The sequence below is a fragment of the Archocentrus centrarchus genome, chromosome 17 (genome assembly GCF_007364275.1).
Source record: "Archocentrus centrarchus isolate MPI-CPG fArcCen1 chromosome 17, fArcCen1, whole genome shotgun sequence".
NCBI classification, from domain to species: Eukaryota; Metazoa; Chordata; class Actinopteri; order Cichliformes; family Cichlidae; genus Archocentrus; species Archocentrus centrarchus.
In genome coordinates this window covers 33,049,505-33,069,460 of record NC_044362.1, presented here as the reverse complement: position 1 = coordinate 33,069,460, position 19,956 = coordinate 33,049,505, and the positions used below count along the sequence as shown (strand labels likewise).

Here is a 19,956-nt window from a genome sequence, read left to right as displayed (position 1 = left end):
TGCTGTTGAACAGCAGGGTTTGTCCTCTATCTGCAGCACTGGTGTGAATGTGAAGTTTTATACTCTGCAGGCCACCGGGGAGCGCTGGGTCCACTGGTTTCACTGGTGGGGTCACAAAGTCATCACAGCATCACTGAAACAGGGACCAGAAACTTTTTTTACACCAGCGGGGCGCTCTTTCAGAGCTGTTTGGAGGCACAGAGTTTACCTGCTCATGTGTTTGAGGGTCCTTTTTTTTTTTTGTGTAATTACCCTCTGCAGAAATGAGCTAAAACTTTCACCACCAGGGGCAGTATTTCACCGGTGGGTGTGTTGAGATGTTTTCAGGTGTGTGTTGCTGTTCCTCAAACCTTTAATAGCTCTCTTTAGCCTGTTTTCTGTCTCCTGGCCAACATTATAAATAAGGCTTACCTGGTTAAATAACATTTATGAAGACTTGTTGTGGCATCTAGTGGTTTAAATTGGTATTACGTGAAAGTACAGCCAATCCCCAAGTCAACTTCAGTTATTACCTCTTCAACACAATACACAGAGGTTTATAGCCTCCTCCTGCTGATGACTTTAATCATTTTAAACAAGAATTTCTTTTAAAATTGTGCCCCAGAACAAATGTGATGCTAATCTCATTAGCTTTTCTGTGCTAACGCCTGCCTCCTTAACCCAGTGCTGCTGATTAGCTGTGTCCTTTTGTGCGAGTGTGTGAGGCTGCTGGTACAGCTGTGAACTAGATGTGTATTTAGGTCAAATGAGGAAGTCATTAACTGTACTCTGACCAATTCATGCCTCATATAAGGGGTGATTTTTACACCTCAGCCAGGTGAGCTGGGGCTTCTGTAAACATTGAAACCACAGCATCTTCTCTTTTTGCTAACCATGTAGCTGCTCACTGATTTCTACAAAAGCTTTATTTTTATTGTGACGCTGAAGGTTTCGATGCTCTGCAGCAGAGTCATGGCAGGCTCCTGGAGGCTCACACAGCATCCACGCTTCTCCATCATAATCTGTGTTTCTGCAGTTTTAATACTCCTGCTCTTCAGCCAAGGTAATCCGAAGCTATAAAGGCTACATTGTATGGGTTAATTATTAATAATAGCAATAATGGCTCTTTAAATGTTCACTTTTCTCCAGCGATGATCTCCAGACAACAGGAGGAGCGGCACAGGAGAGAATTTGCTGACTCTACAGGTATTTCAGTTTTGCATACTGTGGCTGTCAAATACATTTCAGCAGCTTATTTTCCAGCTTGAACAAGTCACAAAGAAACATTAAAGAGTTTATATGGTTTAAGCATATTTTTATATTAATAAAATTGCCTATTTGGTAATACCTGTGTGAGTATGTGGAGTGGATACACCAATAAATATACACCAATCAAGCATAACATGATGAGCACCTGTCCAATATTGCTTTGGTCGCCCTTTTGCTGCTAAAACAACTCTGACCCACTGAGGCGTGGACTCCACTGGACCCCTGAAGCTGTGCTGTGGGATCTGCACCAAGATGTCACCAACAGATCCTTTAAGTCCTGGACGCTGTGAGGTGGAGCCTCCATGGATCGGACTGGTTTCTCCAGCACATCCCACAGATGTGCCATTGGCTTGAGATTTGGGGACTTTGAAGACCAAGTCAACACCTCAAACTTGTTGTGCTCAAACCATTCCTGAAACATTCCTGCTTTGTGGCAGGGAGCATTATCCTGCTGAAAGAGGCCTCAGCCATCAGGGAATACTGTTTCCATGAAAGGGTGTAGATGGTCTGCAACAGTGCTTAGGTCGGTGGTACGAGTCAAAGTAACATCCACATGGATGCAGGACCCGAGGTTTCCCAGCAGGACTTTGTTTAAAGCATCACACTGCTTCCCCCGACTTCCCTTTTTTCCTTTTTGTCATCCATGTGACCTAAAAGAAAACGTGATTCATCAGAACCGCCCACCTTCTTCCACTGCTCCGTGGTCCAGTTCTGATGCTCAGGTGTCCATTGTTGGAGCTTTTGGCAGGCCACAGGGGTCAGCATGGGCACCCTGACTGGTCTGCAGCCATGCAGCAGTACAAATTATATTTAGTTAGAAAGACACTGAGAACCATAGTGGTCAGCCTGAGCAAGGGTGGAGCGCACACTCCGGGTCAGGGACGAGCTGCTGCCCCAAGTGAGGGAAGATCGACTTATGGATTGGCTGTTGTGCTGAAGAGGGCGCTGAGTGCGAAAGGAAAGCTGTTGATTTACCGGTCGATCTACATTCCTACCCTCACCTCTGACCTCTGGATACTGACCAAAAGAATGAGGTCATAGGTACAAGCAGCTGAAATGAGCTTCCAATGAAGGGTGAAGGGCTGTCCTTTAGAGGTGGGGGAAGACCTCAGTCAGGAGGGGTGCAGAGTAGAGCTGCTACTCCTCCACATGGAAAAGAGGCAGTTGAGATGGTTTGAGCATCTGACTAGGATTCCTCCTGGACACCTCCTAGGTGAGTTGTTCCGGGTAAATCAGGGCAGATCCAGGCCTGGGAACGGCTGGGTGTGAGCTGGAGGAGGCGCCCAGGGGGAGGGAGGCCTGGGCTCCTCTCCTTAGGCTGCTGCCCCCACATCTCTGAGGATGGATGGATACAAATCTGCATTATATAACAAAAACTCAACCAAATTGCATAAAATGTGACCTTTTATAAAGAAAATGTGACTGAAGACATAAAACCAGTTTAATAACAAAGCTTAACAAGTCAAACTTTATTTAGGGATGAACCTCTAAGATCCCTGAGGGCCAGTTCATCCTCCAGTAAATCCCATCATCAACAGTCACACAGTTCACTCATAAATCACCGACTGACGTGTAAATCTGCTCTGGATTGTATCTGAAATCTGAAATGCCGATGAGACTGTTACACTGACCTTGTGTAGTTTAAATAACTGCCACCCCGGGACGATTCCTCTGGGTAATTGTCACTTTTTTTTTTCCTTTTAGTACATCCAGTAATTACACCGGCTCATTCTGCTGATGCTGCTAATGCCATCATGGAGATTACACCCAGAACGAGCTCCCGCTGACTTCACTCTCTTATTTTTATTTCCCAGAAATCCCGGCAGAGCACATCGACCCTGCTGCCATCGATCTCACTCCGCTCGTCAATACTTTAATAAATTCAAGCCACTCGGGTACGTTGTCATGTCGTTGGGTCCTGAGCAGTACGTCTTTCATGGCTGAACCACAGATTCACAGATTGTTACTCATTTAAAGGACCAGTGCACTCAAGTCCACGTGGTTTCACTTCAGGTATTCAGAGTTTTAGACCAAACATCAAGCATTGCCTCACGTCACTCACTCGACTGCAGCCAATGAGAGCTCGGCTTCCCTCGAGCCTAATTTTAGCATTTTAACTCTTAATTTTGATCTTCAAGCTCATTAATGAGGTCACACCATCGACCCTGTGCTCTAAGTTTTAGTGATTATTGATGACCCCCTGAAGATTGACCCTTCATCGTGAGATGAGGTCTTCACTGTTCTTCATTAGTGATGCAGCATTCTTCAGTATATAGTCTGACGTGTTTGCCTGTGTTTTGTGTTGCAGGCTCTCGGCAGCTCTTCTCTCTGCTCAGCGTGACGTCCTACAGCTCTCTGGCTCTGCACAAACTCACCCTGTTGGTCTACAACAGTAAATGTTCTCTCCTTACAAACGTCTGCTTCCTCTGAAGCTGCAGACAGGAAACAGTAACGTGTGTGAAGCCTGCAGCTCGCAGTCTTTAGTTTGGCAGTACTGCCATCTGGTGGTTTGAATGTGTAGTGAGAACAGTAGTTTTCATTCCTAAATGGAACAGTATTTCAGGACCACATACTAACCATCTCTATTTTTAATATTAGACTTTCCTTTTCATGATGTTGTGGGACTTCACCTGTAAAACAGGGTGAACCATGACAGCAGCTGGACTTCTGCAGGATGAGAAAGAACCCCCTGATTTTTGGTGCTGAGCTGGATGATTTTATCTAAAACTCCAAAATAAAATGGTGGCATTGGTGGAAAATGTGCTCCCCGAGGGCATCGTAGCACAAATTTTTAACATAAGACAGAAATAATCTTTTTTTCCAAAAGATGTTAAAGTGGACTTCTTCTGTTACTTATTTTCTGTCATATATCTCCTGTTCCAGTGGTGGATGTTTTATTACCCAGCTGTGAGGTCAGTGTATGTACAGGTAATCCCTGTGAGCCAAAGTCTCAGGCTTCACACAGGTTTTTTTTTTTCTACTGTTGCACCTATATGATGTCATAGGGAGGAGACATCTCTAATATGGTCCTCTGAGCTATGCAGAAGCCTCAGAATCCAAGAAGGTGGAGCTAAAACAGTATTTAAGGCGGAGCATGAACTGCACCAAGGCCCAGAATCAGATGAATTGGGATTATTTGAAAGTATTAATCGCACAAAGCTACTATAGTGGAGTCTAAGGATAAAAAGCTGGAAATAAGCAGCTTGTTTCACCTGTGAAATGTAAGCGAGGGAGGTGCCGGATGTTCAGAGGCTGTGTCCTCTTTTAGCATCTTAAACTTCACAGCCTTAAATGTGTTTGTGCTCTCTGAAGTGTTCCTGTGTGTTCTGCAGTTTCCAGCATGAGGAGTATAGAAAGCAGCACGTTCAGGAGGAGATTCTGCTACTGCGTCACAAACGACACCAACGATTTAACAGGCAGGAGGCTTTGAACCGTCAGCCTCATTTTACCCATCATGCAGTTCTTTTTGTTTAAACTCATTTCGGTTTTCCATCAGATTTTACAGCCATACTGCTGGATGTGATGGGAAACTCAACAAGTTACCTGCAGGAGCTCTTTAAATCCTCCTCCATACTATCAGGTGGTGGAAGTTACTTACATTTAACCCTGTATGATGTGCTTTATGTCTGTTTCTTTGGCTAACAGCGTGTTTCCTGCTTCTGTGTCTCAGTGAGCCAGAAGAATAACTCAGACTGTATCTACATCTGCGTGATGGCCGGTAAGATGGGTATGTGTAGATCTCTTCTGGTGTATGTAAAGAAATGAAACCTGTTGATTTTAAAGCCCTCTGCTTTTAGAGTAGAGCACATGGCACTAAAGAGGAAGTTGACCCCTTTTGTTACTGCTCCTGATCTGCTTTTAAAAGGAAAGAGTCCCAAGTTATTATACACTATATTACCAAAAGTCTTCACTCACCATCCAAATCACTGAATCCAGGTGTTTCAGTCACTTCCACAGGTGTATAAAGCAGCACCTAGGCATGCAGACTGCTTCTACAAACATCAGTGAAAGAATGGGTCGCTCTCAGGAGCTCAGTGAACTCCAGCGTGGTACCGTGATAGGATGAAACCTGTGCAACAAGTCCAGGCACTGCTAAATATTCACCAGTCAGCTGTTAGTGGGATTATAACGAAGTGGAAGCGATTGGGAACGACAGCAACAACAACTCCCCTTCCTGCTCCAACATGACTGCACACCAGCGCACAAAGCAGCTCCATAAAGACATGGATGAGCCAGTTTGGTGTGGAAGAACTTGACTGGCCTGCACAGAGTCCTGACCTCAGCCTGATAGAACACCTTTGGGATGGATTAGAGTGGAGACTGTGAGCCAGGCCTTCTCTCCAACATCAGTGTCTGACCTCACAGATGTGCTTCTGGAAGAATGGTCAGAAATTCCCATATACACTCCTAAACCTGTGGAAAGACTTCCCAGAAGAGCTGAAGCTGTTATAGCTGCAGAGGGTGGGCCCACATCATGTTAAAGCCTCTGGATTAAGGATGATGTTACTCAGGTTCATATGTGTGTGTGAAGGCAGACGAGTGAACACTTTCAGCAGTATATTATATTTGTATAAAACCACAAACTGAAACTGATTTCCAAACTTGGGAATGCAGTTTTTAAAAGCCAAATCTTTATTGTTCTGATAAAGTGGGGTTAGAGTTTGGTTGGATATGTTGGGGTAGCTCAGGGCTGACCTAACAGGGGTCTAAGGGGGTGGGATGGAGGTGGTAAATATGCAAATATTTGTTTTGTTTGTTAGAATTATTTTTTTCATCTATTGATTTGCAATTTTCAAAAGCCAAAAATCTGTAATTCAGATGAGAGATTGAAGATTAAGAACTTTCTTTAAAACCCTCCAAAAATAAATAAATCTCTCAGCAGAACGTGAAGAAGCAGTCAGTGTGACTTCATGTCCATGTGTGGTGTAATTTTGTGTAACACCACTTTACAGCAGGGTGTTGCAGTAAGTCAGTGTAACTTTAATTTAACCAGGAAAGACGGCGTTCACTTTTACACTGGTGGGCTTACAAAGGGCGAAGCATCAGCTTAAAAGAGGCATCGAACGGTTAAAGAACAGCAGCACGACACGAAAACATTTAACCCCTCCCACTGGAAACCTCTGCCCCCGGGGGTGACGGTTTCAGTTATCTTCTACAGAGGGTGATCACAGAAAATACTTTTGATAAATAAGTAAGTTAACCCTGCAAACAGGCTGGTGACCTGCACAGGGTGTAACCCCCCCCCCCCAAAACCCTGAAAAGGATAAGCAGAGGAGAATAAATGGACGGAAAAGGAGAGAGAAGATAAACTGTGACTCACTCCACTGAAAATTCTCTTTTTAAAATGCCTGAAAAAATAATTTAATTATAATGATTTTTTGACGTGAAAAGCAGCATCATGTAAAGGAAGAGACTTTTTCCCATCATCAGACCTGATGATGATGAAGGTGTTGGTCTGAATGTGATGTTTGTGTCTTGTCCAGGCAGAGAGGTGCCTGAGCTGTGGGATGTCAGCTCCATCACGCCGCTCTTCAACCAGACCATCATCGAAGGGCCGCACAGAGGTTCGTTCACTGGTTTTTACAGATCCACTGATGACCAACAGGGGGCAGCTTTGCCTCAGGATAGATCAAAGAGCCCCCACAGTACCAGAGCGAGGAGATCAGCATATCGAGAGTTTAATGATCCAGGAAATGTCTAACATAAATATTTTGTTCTGATATTTTCTTTTGTGCGATGCCCACGCCCTCCTTATATTCACGGAGCTCTGCTTCCTCTTTGTGAACCAGCCTTGAACATCTCCTCCTTCCGACTCCCCGTCGGTGAGTACGCCAGCACCTTTAAAAGGCTCATTCAAGCATCTGCTGTCATCAACCAGACACTCAAAGAGCTGCTTAACTGTCCTCTTCAAATTGTCTATTTTAAACCTCAGAATGGCACCAACTGCCCACCAATCTGAGTCACATGTCTCCGTCTGGGATGAGCTCCGTGCTAACCAGCAGAGTCCATTCAACTGCACATGGTGAGTCTCTCCAGGAGGCCGGAGCGTTTGGCTCATCTTCACAGTTTGTTCTGTCAGGAAGTTAGAGCCAGAATAACTTTTAGGTTTGATCAGGAGTGAGCTCCTGGTTTATGCATAATATACACAACCAAATGTGTAAAATGGCAAAGAACTGGCAGGATGTTTTTAAAGGACATAAAGAAATAAATCAGCTCGATCAGGTGACTGACTCTGCACAGTATTCCACATCTTTATCTTCAGATATTCTTGGGTTTCTTTCAAACTACGTGTTTGGTCATTTTCCAGCTGTGAAGCTGCATGTAGTCGTTCTGAGAGCGTTTGGCTGAATCTCAGTGGAAAGTGTAGCCAAATTCATCCAAATGCTTCTGTCTTCTGCCACATAATCAAATATTAGTTATTGGCCATTGGAAGCCATGCATATCCATAAAGCACACGGCCTCCACTGTGTTTTACAGCCAGTGTTATATGATTTAGGTCATCATCTGCTCTGAGTCTCCTCTGGTTCAGGTTGATCTTAGTTTCCTCTGTCCAAACGATGCCGCTCTGGTTTTATTGTATTATCAGACTCTAATCTGGGTTTCTATTCTTGACACTGATCACTGGTTTGCATTTTGTACTGAAAATCTGTGAAGTCTTCCCCTTATGTTAGATTTGATAATGATACAGCTGACTTCTGGAGAGTGTTCACCATGGAAAGGATCCCGTGATCTCGTGGTTTTCTGAGGTCTTCCAGTACTAAACTGTTGATTTGGGCGCTCCTCGTGTTCCCGTTCTCTCTCTGATAGATTTGTTTTGTTACTGTATCATTTTCATGGAGAACTCCTTTGACCACATTTGAGGGTTTGCAGAAAAACTTGCTATTAACACACTGGAATCAAATGGAGACATTTTAAATGTTTAATTTAAGTTTTATTGAAGACGTAGCTCTCACCTGTCCATGAAATGGCTGTTGATTGATTTGACCAGTTTCAGAGTATAAAAATGACCAAATGGTTAATAGAATATTTTTGTTTTTACACATTTTTTTTGGTTATTTCAGAAAATACACACGTTACAGTTATATGAATATAAGGCTAAAGTGCAGACATATAGAGGTCCAGTTTAGTGACTCCAATTTACTGAAGTTAAGCAAAGAACTCGTATTTACAGCCTCCAGTGTCAGCACACCTGCTGATCACAGCAGTCGTGTTCCTACTTTAAGACTTCACGTGTCTTTTAGCTGTAAACATGTTTATTTTATATATTTGTATATGTTTATGATGGTTGCGTCTTGGTTTCACTCTTTCAGAGGCTGAAAGTTGAACTTACGATCACTTTTTCTTGGTTTACCAGCTTCTCCAACAGCTGTGGATGAAACAGCTGCAGCAACAGCGAAGGTCACCGCAGCTCAGCCACTCACAACAACTCGACAGCCGACAACCTTCACGCCTAAAAGTTACACTACAGCCAAAATAACAGAGACGACACAACGATCTACAGCACCAAGCAGGACAACAAAAGCAGGAACAACACAACGGGCGACCACACCGACTGTGGCAGCATCTCAGAGCAGCCCTACAGAGGAAACAACTTTATTACCATTTACTACCTTAAAACAACCAACCAGCACCACTTCATCAGCGCCGACTGCAGCAGCTCCGCCCACAGCAGCAGCTCCGCCCACAGCAGCAGCTCCGCCCGCAGCAGCAGCTCCACCTGCAGCAGCAGCTCCACCTGCAGCAGCAGCAGCTCCGCCCACAGCAGCAGCTCCGCCCACAGCAGCAGCTCCGCCCGCAGCAGCAGCTCCACCTGCAGCAGCAGCTCCACCTGCAGCAGCAGCAGCTCCGCCCACAGCAACTCCACCTGCAGCAGCAGCAGCTCCGCCCACAGCAGCTCCGCCCGCAGCAGCTCCACCTCTGCCCACAGCAGCTCCGCCCACAGCAGCTGCTCCGCCCACAGCAGCTCCAACCACAGCAGCTGCTCCGCCCACAGCAGCTCCACCTCTGCCCACAGCAGCTCCAACCACAGCAGCTGCTCCGCCCACAGCAGCTCTAACGACAGCAGGGCCAACTGCAGCAGCTCTGCCTGCAGCAGCAACAGGATTAACCACAGTGCCAGGTAGAGCCACAACCTTCTCACCAGCGATTAGTCTGACCCAGACACCAACATCTATAACCACAGCCGCCCACCACATGATGTCCACAGTTCATCCCACAAGACTTTCACCGGCCCGAGCTTCAGCACCCACAGTAGCCAAGAGGACTTCAGGGTTTCTGATTAGAAGAACTACAACTCCCAGCAAGGCAACAGAGAAACCAGGTAAACAGTGTCTGGGTTCAGATAGTTTAATATGAATGTAAGCATGTATAATACAGCAGTGAGGAAAATGCTGTTGTGTATAAATGATCAGCTGGCAGTTTTTTAATTAATCCTTTAATCTCTTTAAATCTCTTGAGAGTTATTGTCTCATTTACAAGAGAGACCTGTTACATACATCAACAAAAACCCATCATCAGCAGTAAAAGTGTGAACTCTGGTTAGACAAAATAAAGGGATGCTTCACCAAATTTCTCCCATCAGTCCTTTAGTGCTGTATTAAAACGTGTTTGGGCTTTTAAAGATCTCAAAATCTTAAAATCAATCAATTTACCAGATAAAATCTCACAAATGTATCTGGAAAAAAAATCATAATATTAAGAGGAAACATTTTTTTCAGAAATATAAGAAAAGGGATCAAGAAAAAAACTCATTAATGAAAAAACTTGAATATTCTTTAAAATCATGAATGTAAGGAAGTACATCGCTCCCTGAGAGTCACCTTAAAACTGTTTTATCTGGTTACAGTTAACTCATATTTTGCTGAAATCTGTGTAGCTTATGACTTTGTAGCGATTCAGTTTTTTCCCTGTTGGACCACAAAGGATGGTGACGGGTTAACCTGTGCTTGACCCATGATGACAGCTTTTACTTCCTCCTTTACCTTAAATAACTGGAGCCAATCAAAATGCGGGACACTGTCTGAACATGTGAGACGGGTGACGGGGCTTACAAACCGCTGACTTTTAAAAATGTGGCGGTGAAGAGGTTTTGGGCTGCTGTATGACATCATCCTCCTGCCCCCATGTTGGGGATTGTAGATTTTATTCATATGTTAGAAAATATGCAGAGACGTGTAATTTTTCTGATCTTTACTCAATGTTAAGTTATTGATGAATGGAGACTGAGGAAGAAATAAGAAATATGACGTTCAAAATAACACTGAGGGGAAAAATCAGTGGAGCCTGTGGAGGACCAGTTTGGCTCCGCCCACTGACCTGCTCTCACAGAGCGACTGTAATCACATCACAGCTTTTCTCTGTCATTTCTGGACACACCAACGACCACTGATTCAATTTCAGCCTGGAGAAAGGTGTGTGTGTGTGTGTGTGTGTATATGTGTGTGTGTGAGTGAGAGAGAGAGAACGAAAAGCCGTGCTGCAGATAGTAACCATGGTAACGCAGCCTCCTCTGTGAAGGCTTTGATGGGTTTAAGCTGCAAAGGTTGAAGGCAAATTAAGGGCAAATGTTCAGCATTTATCTGTCTGCTGCAGTCAGTGTGTGGACTCAGTATACTCCAGGATCTTATTAGGAAGTTCCAAACATTTTAATATAATTATGTTGCCATGCAAGAAAAGAAATATGGATACAAATGTTTAACTAACCGCTTCCACAGCTGATTACTTACATTAAACTATTCTCTCTATGACGAGTTTTCTAAAACAGTGTATTAAATATATAAAAGGGACATTTTCTAATTAAATAAAGTAATTTGCATAAATAATACAACCCCAAATCAGATAAGCTGGTCAGCAGCCTCAGCAGAGAAATGCAGACCTCCCTCTCCAACCACCTCCTCCAGCTTATCCAGGGGAACGCCGAGGTGTTCCAAGGCCGGCCGAGAGATATAATCTCTCCAGCGTGTCCTGGGTCTGCCCCTGGGACTCCTAGGACATGCCCGGAACACCTCACCCAAGAGGCTCCCAGGAGGCATCCTAGTCAGATACCTGAGCCTGAAATATGGGAATGGATGTAAACTAACGAACCACAGTGCTGTGGTTCCTCTTTTGTTTTAATCCTGGACCAAAGAAGCTGTAACAGCAGCTGATTCTCCAGTCTGAGGGCTGTGGGTGTACAATAAAGGGCTCTAACACAAAACCCAAACTTAAAAGCATCGCGTAAACTCTTAAACTGGGTTCTGCAGTGAACGGGAATCTGGTTTAATTCTGCGAGGAGCCGAGTGATGAGCTCCCCGAGTCGAGCCCTGCTGCTGAAGGCTGATTCATTCATTCATAAACTACATTTAAAAAAAAACTTTACTCTCACTCCAGACCCTCTGAGGTTCTCACTGCTCATCTTTACCAGCGCGACCACTAGATGGCAGTAACATCACGCTGCAATGGCAGCAGCTACCGCCTCCTCTGATTTCTGCCTAGCAACAAACAGAAGGCCGGAGCATCCTGTGCAGTTTGTCACCGAGTCATTAGTGTGCAGTGAAATGAGTGTTTGTCACCCAGCTGCACACATCTGAGTGTCGGCCTGTGGAGGCTGATGTTTGTCTCTCTCACACTCTCACACACACACACACACACACACACACACACACACACACACACACACACACACACACACACACACACACAGTGTTGCAGCTCATTGTGCCATGAATGAACACTGCAGATCAGGTTGTTGCTGCTTTTTTGTTTACTTTTGTTAAAAATAAAATCCAAATAATGAGTAATTTTTAGAGCAGGAGCTCAGACAGAAAGCTGCATGTGACAAATTACAGTGTGTGCCAAAAAAAAACCCAGCTAGCAGCATCTACCTGTCAATCAAAGATGCCACGCCCCTAACTTTGAACCTTGATCAAATCTAAACAGCTGAGTTATAAAAATAATCCCCCCCATGCAGTTATTATGAAGTATTAAACTGCCCACAGAGGCCGAAGCCGTGTTTGTAGCAGGCTGTCAAAGAGCTTCACTCTGCTGTGAAGTTGGACATTTTAACATGGGAGTCTATGGGGACTGACTCACAGCTGGAGCCTGCCTCAAGTGGACATTAAAAGGAACTGCAGCTTTGGGCGATTTCCTTTATCACTGTGGGTGGAAACTGTTTGATGCGTCCGTCCAACTTCTGATTCTCACAGCTTTTACCTTAAAACCTCACATCTGGACTCATGATGGGTCCGAGTGTCCGCTGGTCTGAAGTCCACTCCTCGTGTTTCCTTTCTCTGCAGCCTTCCTGTCATGAAGGTCTCCTCCGAGCAGCTGATGCTGAGACGTGTCTGCTGCTTGAACTCTAATCTGAGCCGCTGTTAGCGTCTGATTTCTGAGGCTGAGACCTCTGAAACTCTTGGTCTTTATTCCCTCACAGTCTCTCGTGGTTTCTGCTCTTGAAGAAAATGTTTAGAAATTTTTCAGACTGATTGACCTTCATATCTTAAAGAATGGATGGACTACAGCTACAGCTGCATGGTCGGTCAGCTGGATGCTGATAATAGTGTGCAGGTCTGTGCTCACTTCATTAGGCCATCTTTAATGTGATTTCTCAAATGTCCCATGTATGCATACTTTTTATACCACAGCCAGGCTGACATTAATCATTTGTGTAAAGAAAAATAAAAAAACTCCAAGGATGAAATCCTTTGTCTTAAATTTCCAAACCAGCCACCAAGCATCCCTTTGTTAGTTTAAATTTGAATAATAAAAGATTTTTTCTCCTCGTATCACTGCGATCCGGGTTGCAAAGCAAACAAATGCGTGCAGAATGTGGATGAGCATGTAATTAAAATTAATCTGAATCTGCATTTTTATGATAATTAGGAGCCGGTGTAGCTGCAATAGATTCCCTCTGATTAAGATGCGTCTCCAAATTGTCTCCGTGAGCTTTCAAAGGTTAATTTATGATATGTTTGTTATATTTAATGTGCATGATCACCTTTTGTCTTTGGACGTCACCTCTTAATTTTATTTTCTCTGGCAGAACACACAGATTAATTAAGCTGGTTCACGACTGACGTTCTTGTCTCCGTGTGTTGAGAGGCTGTCCCTGGAGGAGGTCGGAGCTGACCGCCGAGTTCGTGTCCGGCAGCACGACCACCGTCGGCGCTCACAAGCTGCAGCCCTGCGTCCTCGAGCTGTGCAAGTTCTTCTCGCAGTGCCTGTGCAGACCCTTCAGCCACAAGACGCGCATGAAAAGGTCGGCAAATTACGCTTCCTGCCTCCAGACAGCGCTGCTGCAGACCCGGGTTTTAATTATACCGCTGCACAGAGTGGGTTATTTCTCCTAGCTGCTGCACTTCATTTTACATATATATATATATATATATATATATATATATATATATATATATATATATATATATATATATATATATATATATATGCACTTGCTTCAGTTCACCGTTTCCTCACCTGTCCATTACAGTCCTCATCCCTCCCGGCTGCTCGGCTTGTGTGGTTACACTTTGGTTGTGTTACATTCAGGCTGTGTGTCGTACAGAGGCCTCTGACGTTGTGCTGGGCCGAGGCGCTCCTTCCACTTTGGGGGTTGCAGCTCTTACTGCTCACTGGGACCACTTTGGACTTCCACATCTGCTTCAGCTTCATTGTCTCGTGCTCCTTCTTTCTCATGTTACTGTTGGCATGGTGATCATGTTGCCATCTTTGAAACAGCAGATTATATCAAATGTGGGTCAGAAAGAAAGAAAACATTATATACTGCTGGGATGTAAACGAACCTTTACAGCTATTAACTGTTGGAGTCAGTGAGGTTTGCAGGCGTTTCATGCAGTTTACCAGATGATCACGTTACTCTTCTGTCTCATCACTTTCACCGAGCTACACGTTCACACTCACTGACATCATCATGAGAAATCCTCTCACTGTAGCTCCTCCATGAATCACCGCCTTACTGTGATCCTGTAGCAGTGTTATAGCAGCAGTCTGCCCCTGGTAGGGTCTGCCAAGGCTTGTTGATGTTGGGTGGGGGGCCAGGGAGGAGTTACACCTTCACATCTAAAGTCACCACCTGAGGTGGTTCAGCATCTGACTAGGACGGATCCTGGACACCTCCTAGGTGAGGTGTTTCGGGCATTTCTGCCCTGGAGGTGAACCCGGGGCAGACTCAGGAAGGGAAGTCTATACATCTCTGTTCATCCTGCCCCCCCCGTGCCCTGGACTAGGACAAGTGGCATCATTGAGTGTATTATTGTATCCATTTAAAACATTCAGACATGCAGTGCATATACAGCTAAAACATCCCCGTTTAAAGCTGTGATGTGAAATGACTGTTTAAAGCTGAAGCTCATTTCTTCACTGTTCTCACCTCGTCTTGCAGATACTGTGACGACAGCCACCTCTGGTATGAAAAACACACCTCTGAAGTGTGTCGGCGGGTCAGGAGGGTCTCCTTCTCCAAAAGTAAGTGGACTGTAGAGGAAGGTGATAGCAGGCGGGGGGGTTTGAAGTCGGTGTTGTTGGAGCTAATCCACGTGACCTGCCGGGCTCTGAGCACTCTGAGTACAGAGGAGAGTTTGGTAAAGCAAACAGAGAGAATTTGGCAAACTGCATATTCTATAGATTTTTGAAGCTAAGAAAAGTAAAGAGAAGCAGCAACTTTTCAAATCACTAAAATACTTTCAATAAAATATGCAGTCGGCCAGAACTTTGGATCCCTGCTGCCATCAGCTCCATATATCAGATCGACTGCACAGTTTGTTTCAGCATCGGCCAAAGAATCTGGAGCAAACAGGAAAAAGGAATAAAAATGTTCAGACTCGTTAAAATAGTTCCAGCTGATTTATCAGCTTCTTCATCCAAATGCTGAAGCTGCAGAGAAACAGATACGTTAACTCTGACTTTAACCTATTTTACCTCTCATACACACTGACACTGTGCTGGATGCTATTAAATGAACCATGGTACTGTGCAAAAGTCTTGAGCCACCTGTCATTTCTTTATATTTTGCTTCCAAGGAGCCCCACGTTCTTGTAATGTTTTTAAAGCAGTTTGAGTTCTCCAGACTTTCTGGAGCACCATGAGTTTTTGTGGCAGTTTGAGTTACAGTAGCTCATCTGTCGGACCGGGGTGAGCCAGCCTTCACTCACCACATGCATCAATGAACCTTGGCCCCGGATAACCCTCTCACCGGCTCACCACTGTTCACCTTCTTTGGACCAGTTTTGATAGATACTGACCGCTGCAGACCGGGAACCTCACAGGAGCTGCAGTTTTGGAGATGCTCTGACCCAGTCGTCACAACGTGGCCTCAAACTTGCCGAGTTGTTCAAAAAGCGAGCGTGCATACAGTCGGGAAACTGGATATACTTGAGTAACAGGACTGCAGTTCTTCTGATCTCCTCACGTTTGAAAGCAGCTTGAGGGGAACTAAAAAAATCCACCGGGTGATGTCACAGTAGCTGCTTCCATCTTTAATATACAGTCTGTTTCTGTGTCAGCCCTTATTACAATAACAAGATGAAAATAAATAATTCTAATATGTCAAATACAGTATGAGAGACATGTAGGGGGGATAATCAAAGCAATGCTCCAAAGATGAGGTAATTTCGTAGTTCTACAATAACTTGTTGTTTTGTGCTTCATTAAAAACTGAGTTGATCCATGTTGGTGCTTTTAAAGCTCTTCAGAGCTCCGAGTGTTTGAATCAAAAATAATTGGGGATCTCACTTCCATCCCTCACCTGCGCTGATGGGGACGCGTCAGCGCGTATCAGAGCTCGTTAGAGCAGCAGACTAATGGGCTCAGGAGGTCGCGGAGTGAGAGTCGCCTGTTTCACAGCGTCTGACGCGATTCCGGCGGCAGGCCGGAGGAGAGAGGACTCAACAGGCTGTCAGCCCCGTACTCCAGCTCTCATTAGACCTCAGCGTTTATTTTTAGACTCAGATAAACCTGATTAGAAACTGACATGAAAAGCAGCGAGTGCAGAGATTAAAAACTCACAGCTAACAGCACAACATGACAGATGCTCCTGCTGCTTTATGGAGAAGATTGGAGTTTTATGTGTAAGATTTCAGGCTGGATGGATTCATTTCTCCATATAATGAGAGAAAATGCAAAGATGACGGCGTGCATCGTCAGTATGATCTGTTTCAAATTCTGATTATTTATTCAATGTTTTTGAGACCTTTGCTTGATACATGTTTTGATACTTAATAATTAAAAGTTGATGGGCACCTATTTCATCACAGAAAGCTTCATCAGTTCAGGAGTCATGGTAGATGATATCAAACATGATGCAATAATTTGGCAGCTTTTTACAAAAGAAGCATGAAAGACTCAAAGCTAAAATTAAGTAAATCTCATTAAAGGCTCATTATGTTTCTTTTTTAATCTCTTTCCATAAAGTTAGTGTCGGCAGAAATGTTGGAAAGAAAGTTAAAAAACACCCAAAACACTCCAGAAATGAAAAATAAAGCCTTGTTTATGGTTTATGGTTATGCGATGTCATCACAGCCTCGTCACTCGGGGCGCGCTGGACGCGCCACAGTCGTCTCATGCACAGTGGGCGTGGCAGAAAGTCTCACCTTTCCCAGCTGTCTCTGTGCTCCTGCATGATGGCGCTGAAACGGCGGTAAAGGCCGACCTGCTCGGAAACTCGTGTCTCCAACTTGGTTGTCGGCACAGCGAATGCGAGGTTACAGGAACTGATGCACGATAAGCTCAGGAGGGTGACACTGCTGAGCATCAGCTGAGGTCCTAAGCACCTCCCACCAGAAAAGCATGGCTACAATTTGAATTGTATTTAAATTTCAAGCAAATCCACAATATGTCTTTTAAGTTCAGTGAATGCACTGGGATGGATTTGCTGCCTCATGTGGATGAAAGGACGTATCTCAGAATCAGAATCAGAATCAGAAGGTTTTTATTGCCATATGGGTGAACAGGTTCACAGCATTAGGAAATTGCTGCGGTACTTCGTGCTCACAGAAAAAAAACAAATAAGTATAAAAACTATAAGACAATATACAAGTATACAAATTGCAAATAAAAATCTCAAAATCTCAGGGTCTCACTGGTCTGTTGTGGTGAACAGAGCTGAGCATCCTACTGAAATCAGCTTCCTCTGCAGAGCGTTCCCTCATAGGCGGAGTGAGGAGCTCAGGGGCGGCGAGGCTACTACTCCACACAGAAAGGGCCAGTTGAGGTGGTTCAGGCATTTGACCAGGATACCTCCCAAATGAAGTCTCCTACTGGGAGGAGACGTCCTGGCAGACCCAGGACACACTGAGGAGACGGTTTCTCTTGGCTGCCTTGGGAATGCCTCGGTGTTCCCTGGAAACGCTGGAGGAGGTGGCTTTGCTTAGACTGATGCCCCCACAACCTGACCTGGACTAGATAGTGTTTTGCTGGCAGATCTTAACACCTCTTCCTTGATATTCTCACAGCTTCTTTCCTGGCATCTGTCGTGTCTTGCTGCTTGCAGCTATATTTTTATTTTTTGTGACTCAATCATATGCTTTAAAATAAATGAAAGTTTTAATGTCTTCCTTTTCTGCAAAGCCGAGCATCCGTGTTGATATTTTTTAGGTTGAGTTTGGAGCTCTGGGCAGCACGGTGGTTAGCACCGCTGACTCACAGTTAGAAGGTCTGGGTTTGAATCCACCTTGGTCCAGGGCCTCTCTGTGTGGAGTTTGCATGTTCTCCCTGTGTTTGTGTGGGTTTCTTCCCACAGTCCAAAGACAAGCACTTACTGGGGTTAGGTTAACCGGTCACTCTAAGTTGCCCATAGGTGTGAATGGTTGTCTCTCTCTGTGTTGGCCCTGCGACAGGCTGGCAACCTGTACGGGGTGTACCCTGCCTATGTCAGCTGGGATATGCCCCCCCCTCCCCCCCCGCTTATCCTGTCCAGCCCCCCCTGAACAGGAGTATGGATGGATGGAGTTTGGAGCTCTCTGTTTGGGAACCCAGAGCTCTTCCCACTCCTCCCACTGTGTCCACTGACCAAAGGAACAAAGCCCGTTTTGAGGAGCGCACCCCCCTGTTTAGGTGGCTCGCTATGGTTGCTTGCACTTTAATAAAGCCTGAACATTCAGGTGATTCTGCAGGTTTACAGCCAGGTTTACAGCCAGCAGCTCAGTTTGATTCTCTTAAATATACTAAAATATTTATACTTGGATTATAATTTGGAGGCACCAGAGGGGAACATTTACTGTAGCTGTTACAGCGAGCAGGGAAACCTGGTGACCTGGTTGTAACCTTCCTCCACAGATCTGAAACAGAGGTGCCTGACAAAGATGTGCAATAAACTGTGACCAGAGAGGAACAAAGAGCCGTTCATCATCACAAACTACACACAACACAACTGTGGAGACCAACGCTGGGGGGAGATTTCAACATCTGGAGGGGTTTGGAAACTGTTTACACAAAAAATACAACTTTACATTCATCCCTGTTTTCTGTGATTTCATTCAGTTTTTTTTCATCTCCATGAAGATTAAAAAATAATCTGATTTATACTGGACACAGAAATTTGCAACCCTGAGACTGAAGTCTGGACGGTTTATCTTCAGATCAAATGAAGACGATAAAGTTCATAAAACTGAAATTTGAAGAAAACAAGAAAGTTGAGAAACAGATGTAGATTTTAGGTTTTATGTCAGATAAATATCTGGATAATTTTTTTCAGATGGACTTCTTTCATCTTACAGTCGATCCAGAGCTGGCACATTACAGTTATAAAAATGGTAAAAATTGATTGGGCATTTAATGTCTCGCTGTCACAAATGCATATCAAAATAAAATAAGAAAAGTTGGAAGAAATCTTTATGAAGAAAACATAAAAAATTGGTCCGATCTAACGGACGTCCATCTGGGTCCAGAGGGTGGAGGGAACTGGCAGTCTGCTCTCAAAGAAAAACTGGAGCTTCAAAATAGTTCAGACAACAGCCACATATTCATAATTAAAACCTGAAAAATGCTGAACAGAATTATCATACCTTTGTATTCATTTAGAGTGGAATCAATTCTTTCAAGGTAATTTTTTTGTTTAAAAATGTTTACTTTCAGTTAAGTTGTTTGTTTTTTTAAGAATAATGAGCTATTTCTCAGGGGTGTGATTTTAGAAGTTCAGTGCAGGTGTTACAATGCAGGTGTTACAATGCAGGTGTTACAGCACAGGTGTTACAGTACAGTACAGTGCAGGTGTTGAAGCGCAGGTGTTAGAGTGCAGGTGTTAGAGTGCAGGTGTTAGAGTGCAGGTGTTAGAGTGCAGGTGTTAGAGTGCAGGTGTTACAGCGCAGGTGTTACAGTGCAGATGTTACAGCACAGATGTTACAGTAGAAACACTTAATTCAGAGTCATGGAGATATCTGAGTCTCATTAAACATCTGCACCAACGCCTCCTCAGGTGGCTGAGTTGATAAATGAATAAACTAAACTAAACTGTTGATAAACTAAAAGTTGATGAACTAATCTGAAAAAACTGAAACTAGAGATGTTTTCTGTATATTTTAATTTTAGTTTAGTTCAGATTTTTCTCCAAAGGTTAGTTTTTATTTTTACGTCTGTATTCACCAAAACGTTTCTTCGTTTTTTTTCTGCACCCTCGTTTCAAGTTTAGTTTTAGTTCATCAGAACAGCCTCCATCCAGATCGCGCTCTGTTTCAGTTTTCAGAGATATTTACAGAACAAACATGAAAAAATATGCATGGA

General features: G+C 44.2%; 2 protein-coding genes across 2 annotated transcripts; one reads left to right on the top strand and one right to left on the bottom strand.

Moving 5' to 3' along the window:
• The first annotated feature begins 951 nt into the window (after positions 1–951).
• On the top strand, positions 952–18,557 carry hhla1 (HHLA1 neighbor of OC90). The gene is made up of 15 exons (XM_030751960.1): positions 952–1,042; positions 1,129–1,185; positions 3,063–3,143; positions 3,557–3,640; positions 4,581–4,664; positions 4,745–4,828; positions 4,919–4,975; positions 6,732–6,812; positions 7,038–7,070; positions 7,181–7,270; positions 8,603–8,926; positions 9,350–9,568; positions 13,327–13,483; positions 14,624–14,706; positions 18,514–18,557. Exons 1-15 carry the CDS (start codon positions 952–954, stop codon positions 18,555–18,557), a joined length of 1,569 nt encoding a protein of 522 aa, XP_030607820.1.
• LOC115795888 (keratin-associated protein 4-3-like) lies at positions 9,067–9,336 on the bottom strand (the record flags this gene model as incomplete). The annotated part of the gene is given in 1 exon segment (XM_030752014.1): positions 9,067–9,336. A coding segment is annotated over 1 exon segment (270 nt), but the record flags the coding sequence as incomplete, so codon positions are not given.
• Positions 18,558–19,956: the final 1,399 nt, after the last annotated feature.

Excerpts from the sequence above, each read along its gene's own strand:
- hhla1 (XM_030751960.1), top strand. The coding sequence starts at position 952 with ATGGCAGGCTCCTGGAGGCTCACACAGCATCCACGCTTCTCCATCATA. Across the intron at positions 4,665-4,744 it reads CGACACCAACGATTTAACAG|ATTTTACAGCCATACTGCTG; the intron begins GCAGGAGGCTTT and ends GTTTTCCATCAG. Across the intron at positions 14,707-18,513 it reads GAGGGTCTCCTTCTCCAAAA|ATCTGAAACAGAGGTGCCTG; the intron begins GTAAGTGGACTG and ends CTTCCTCCACAG.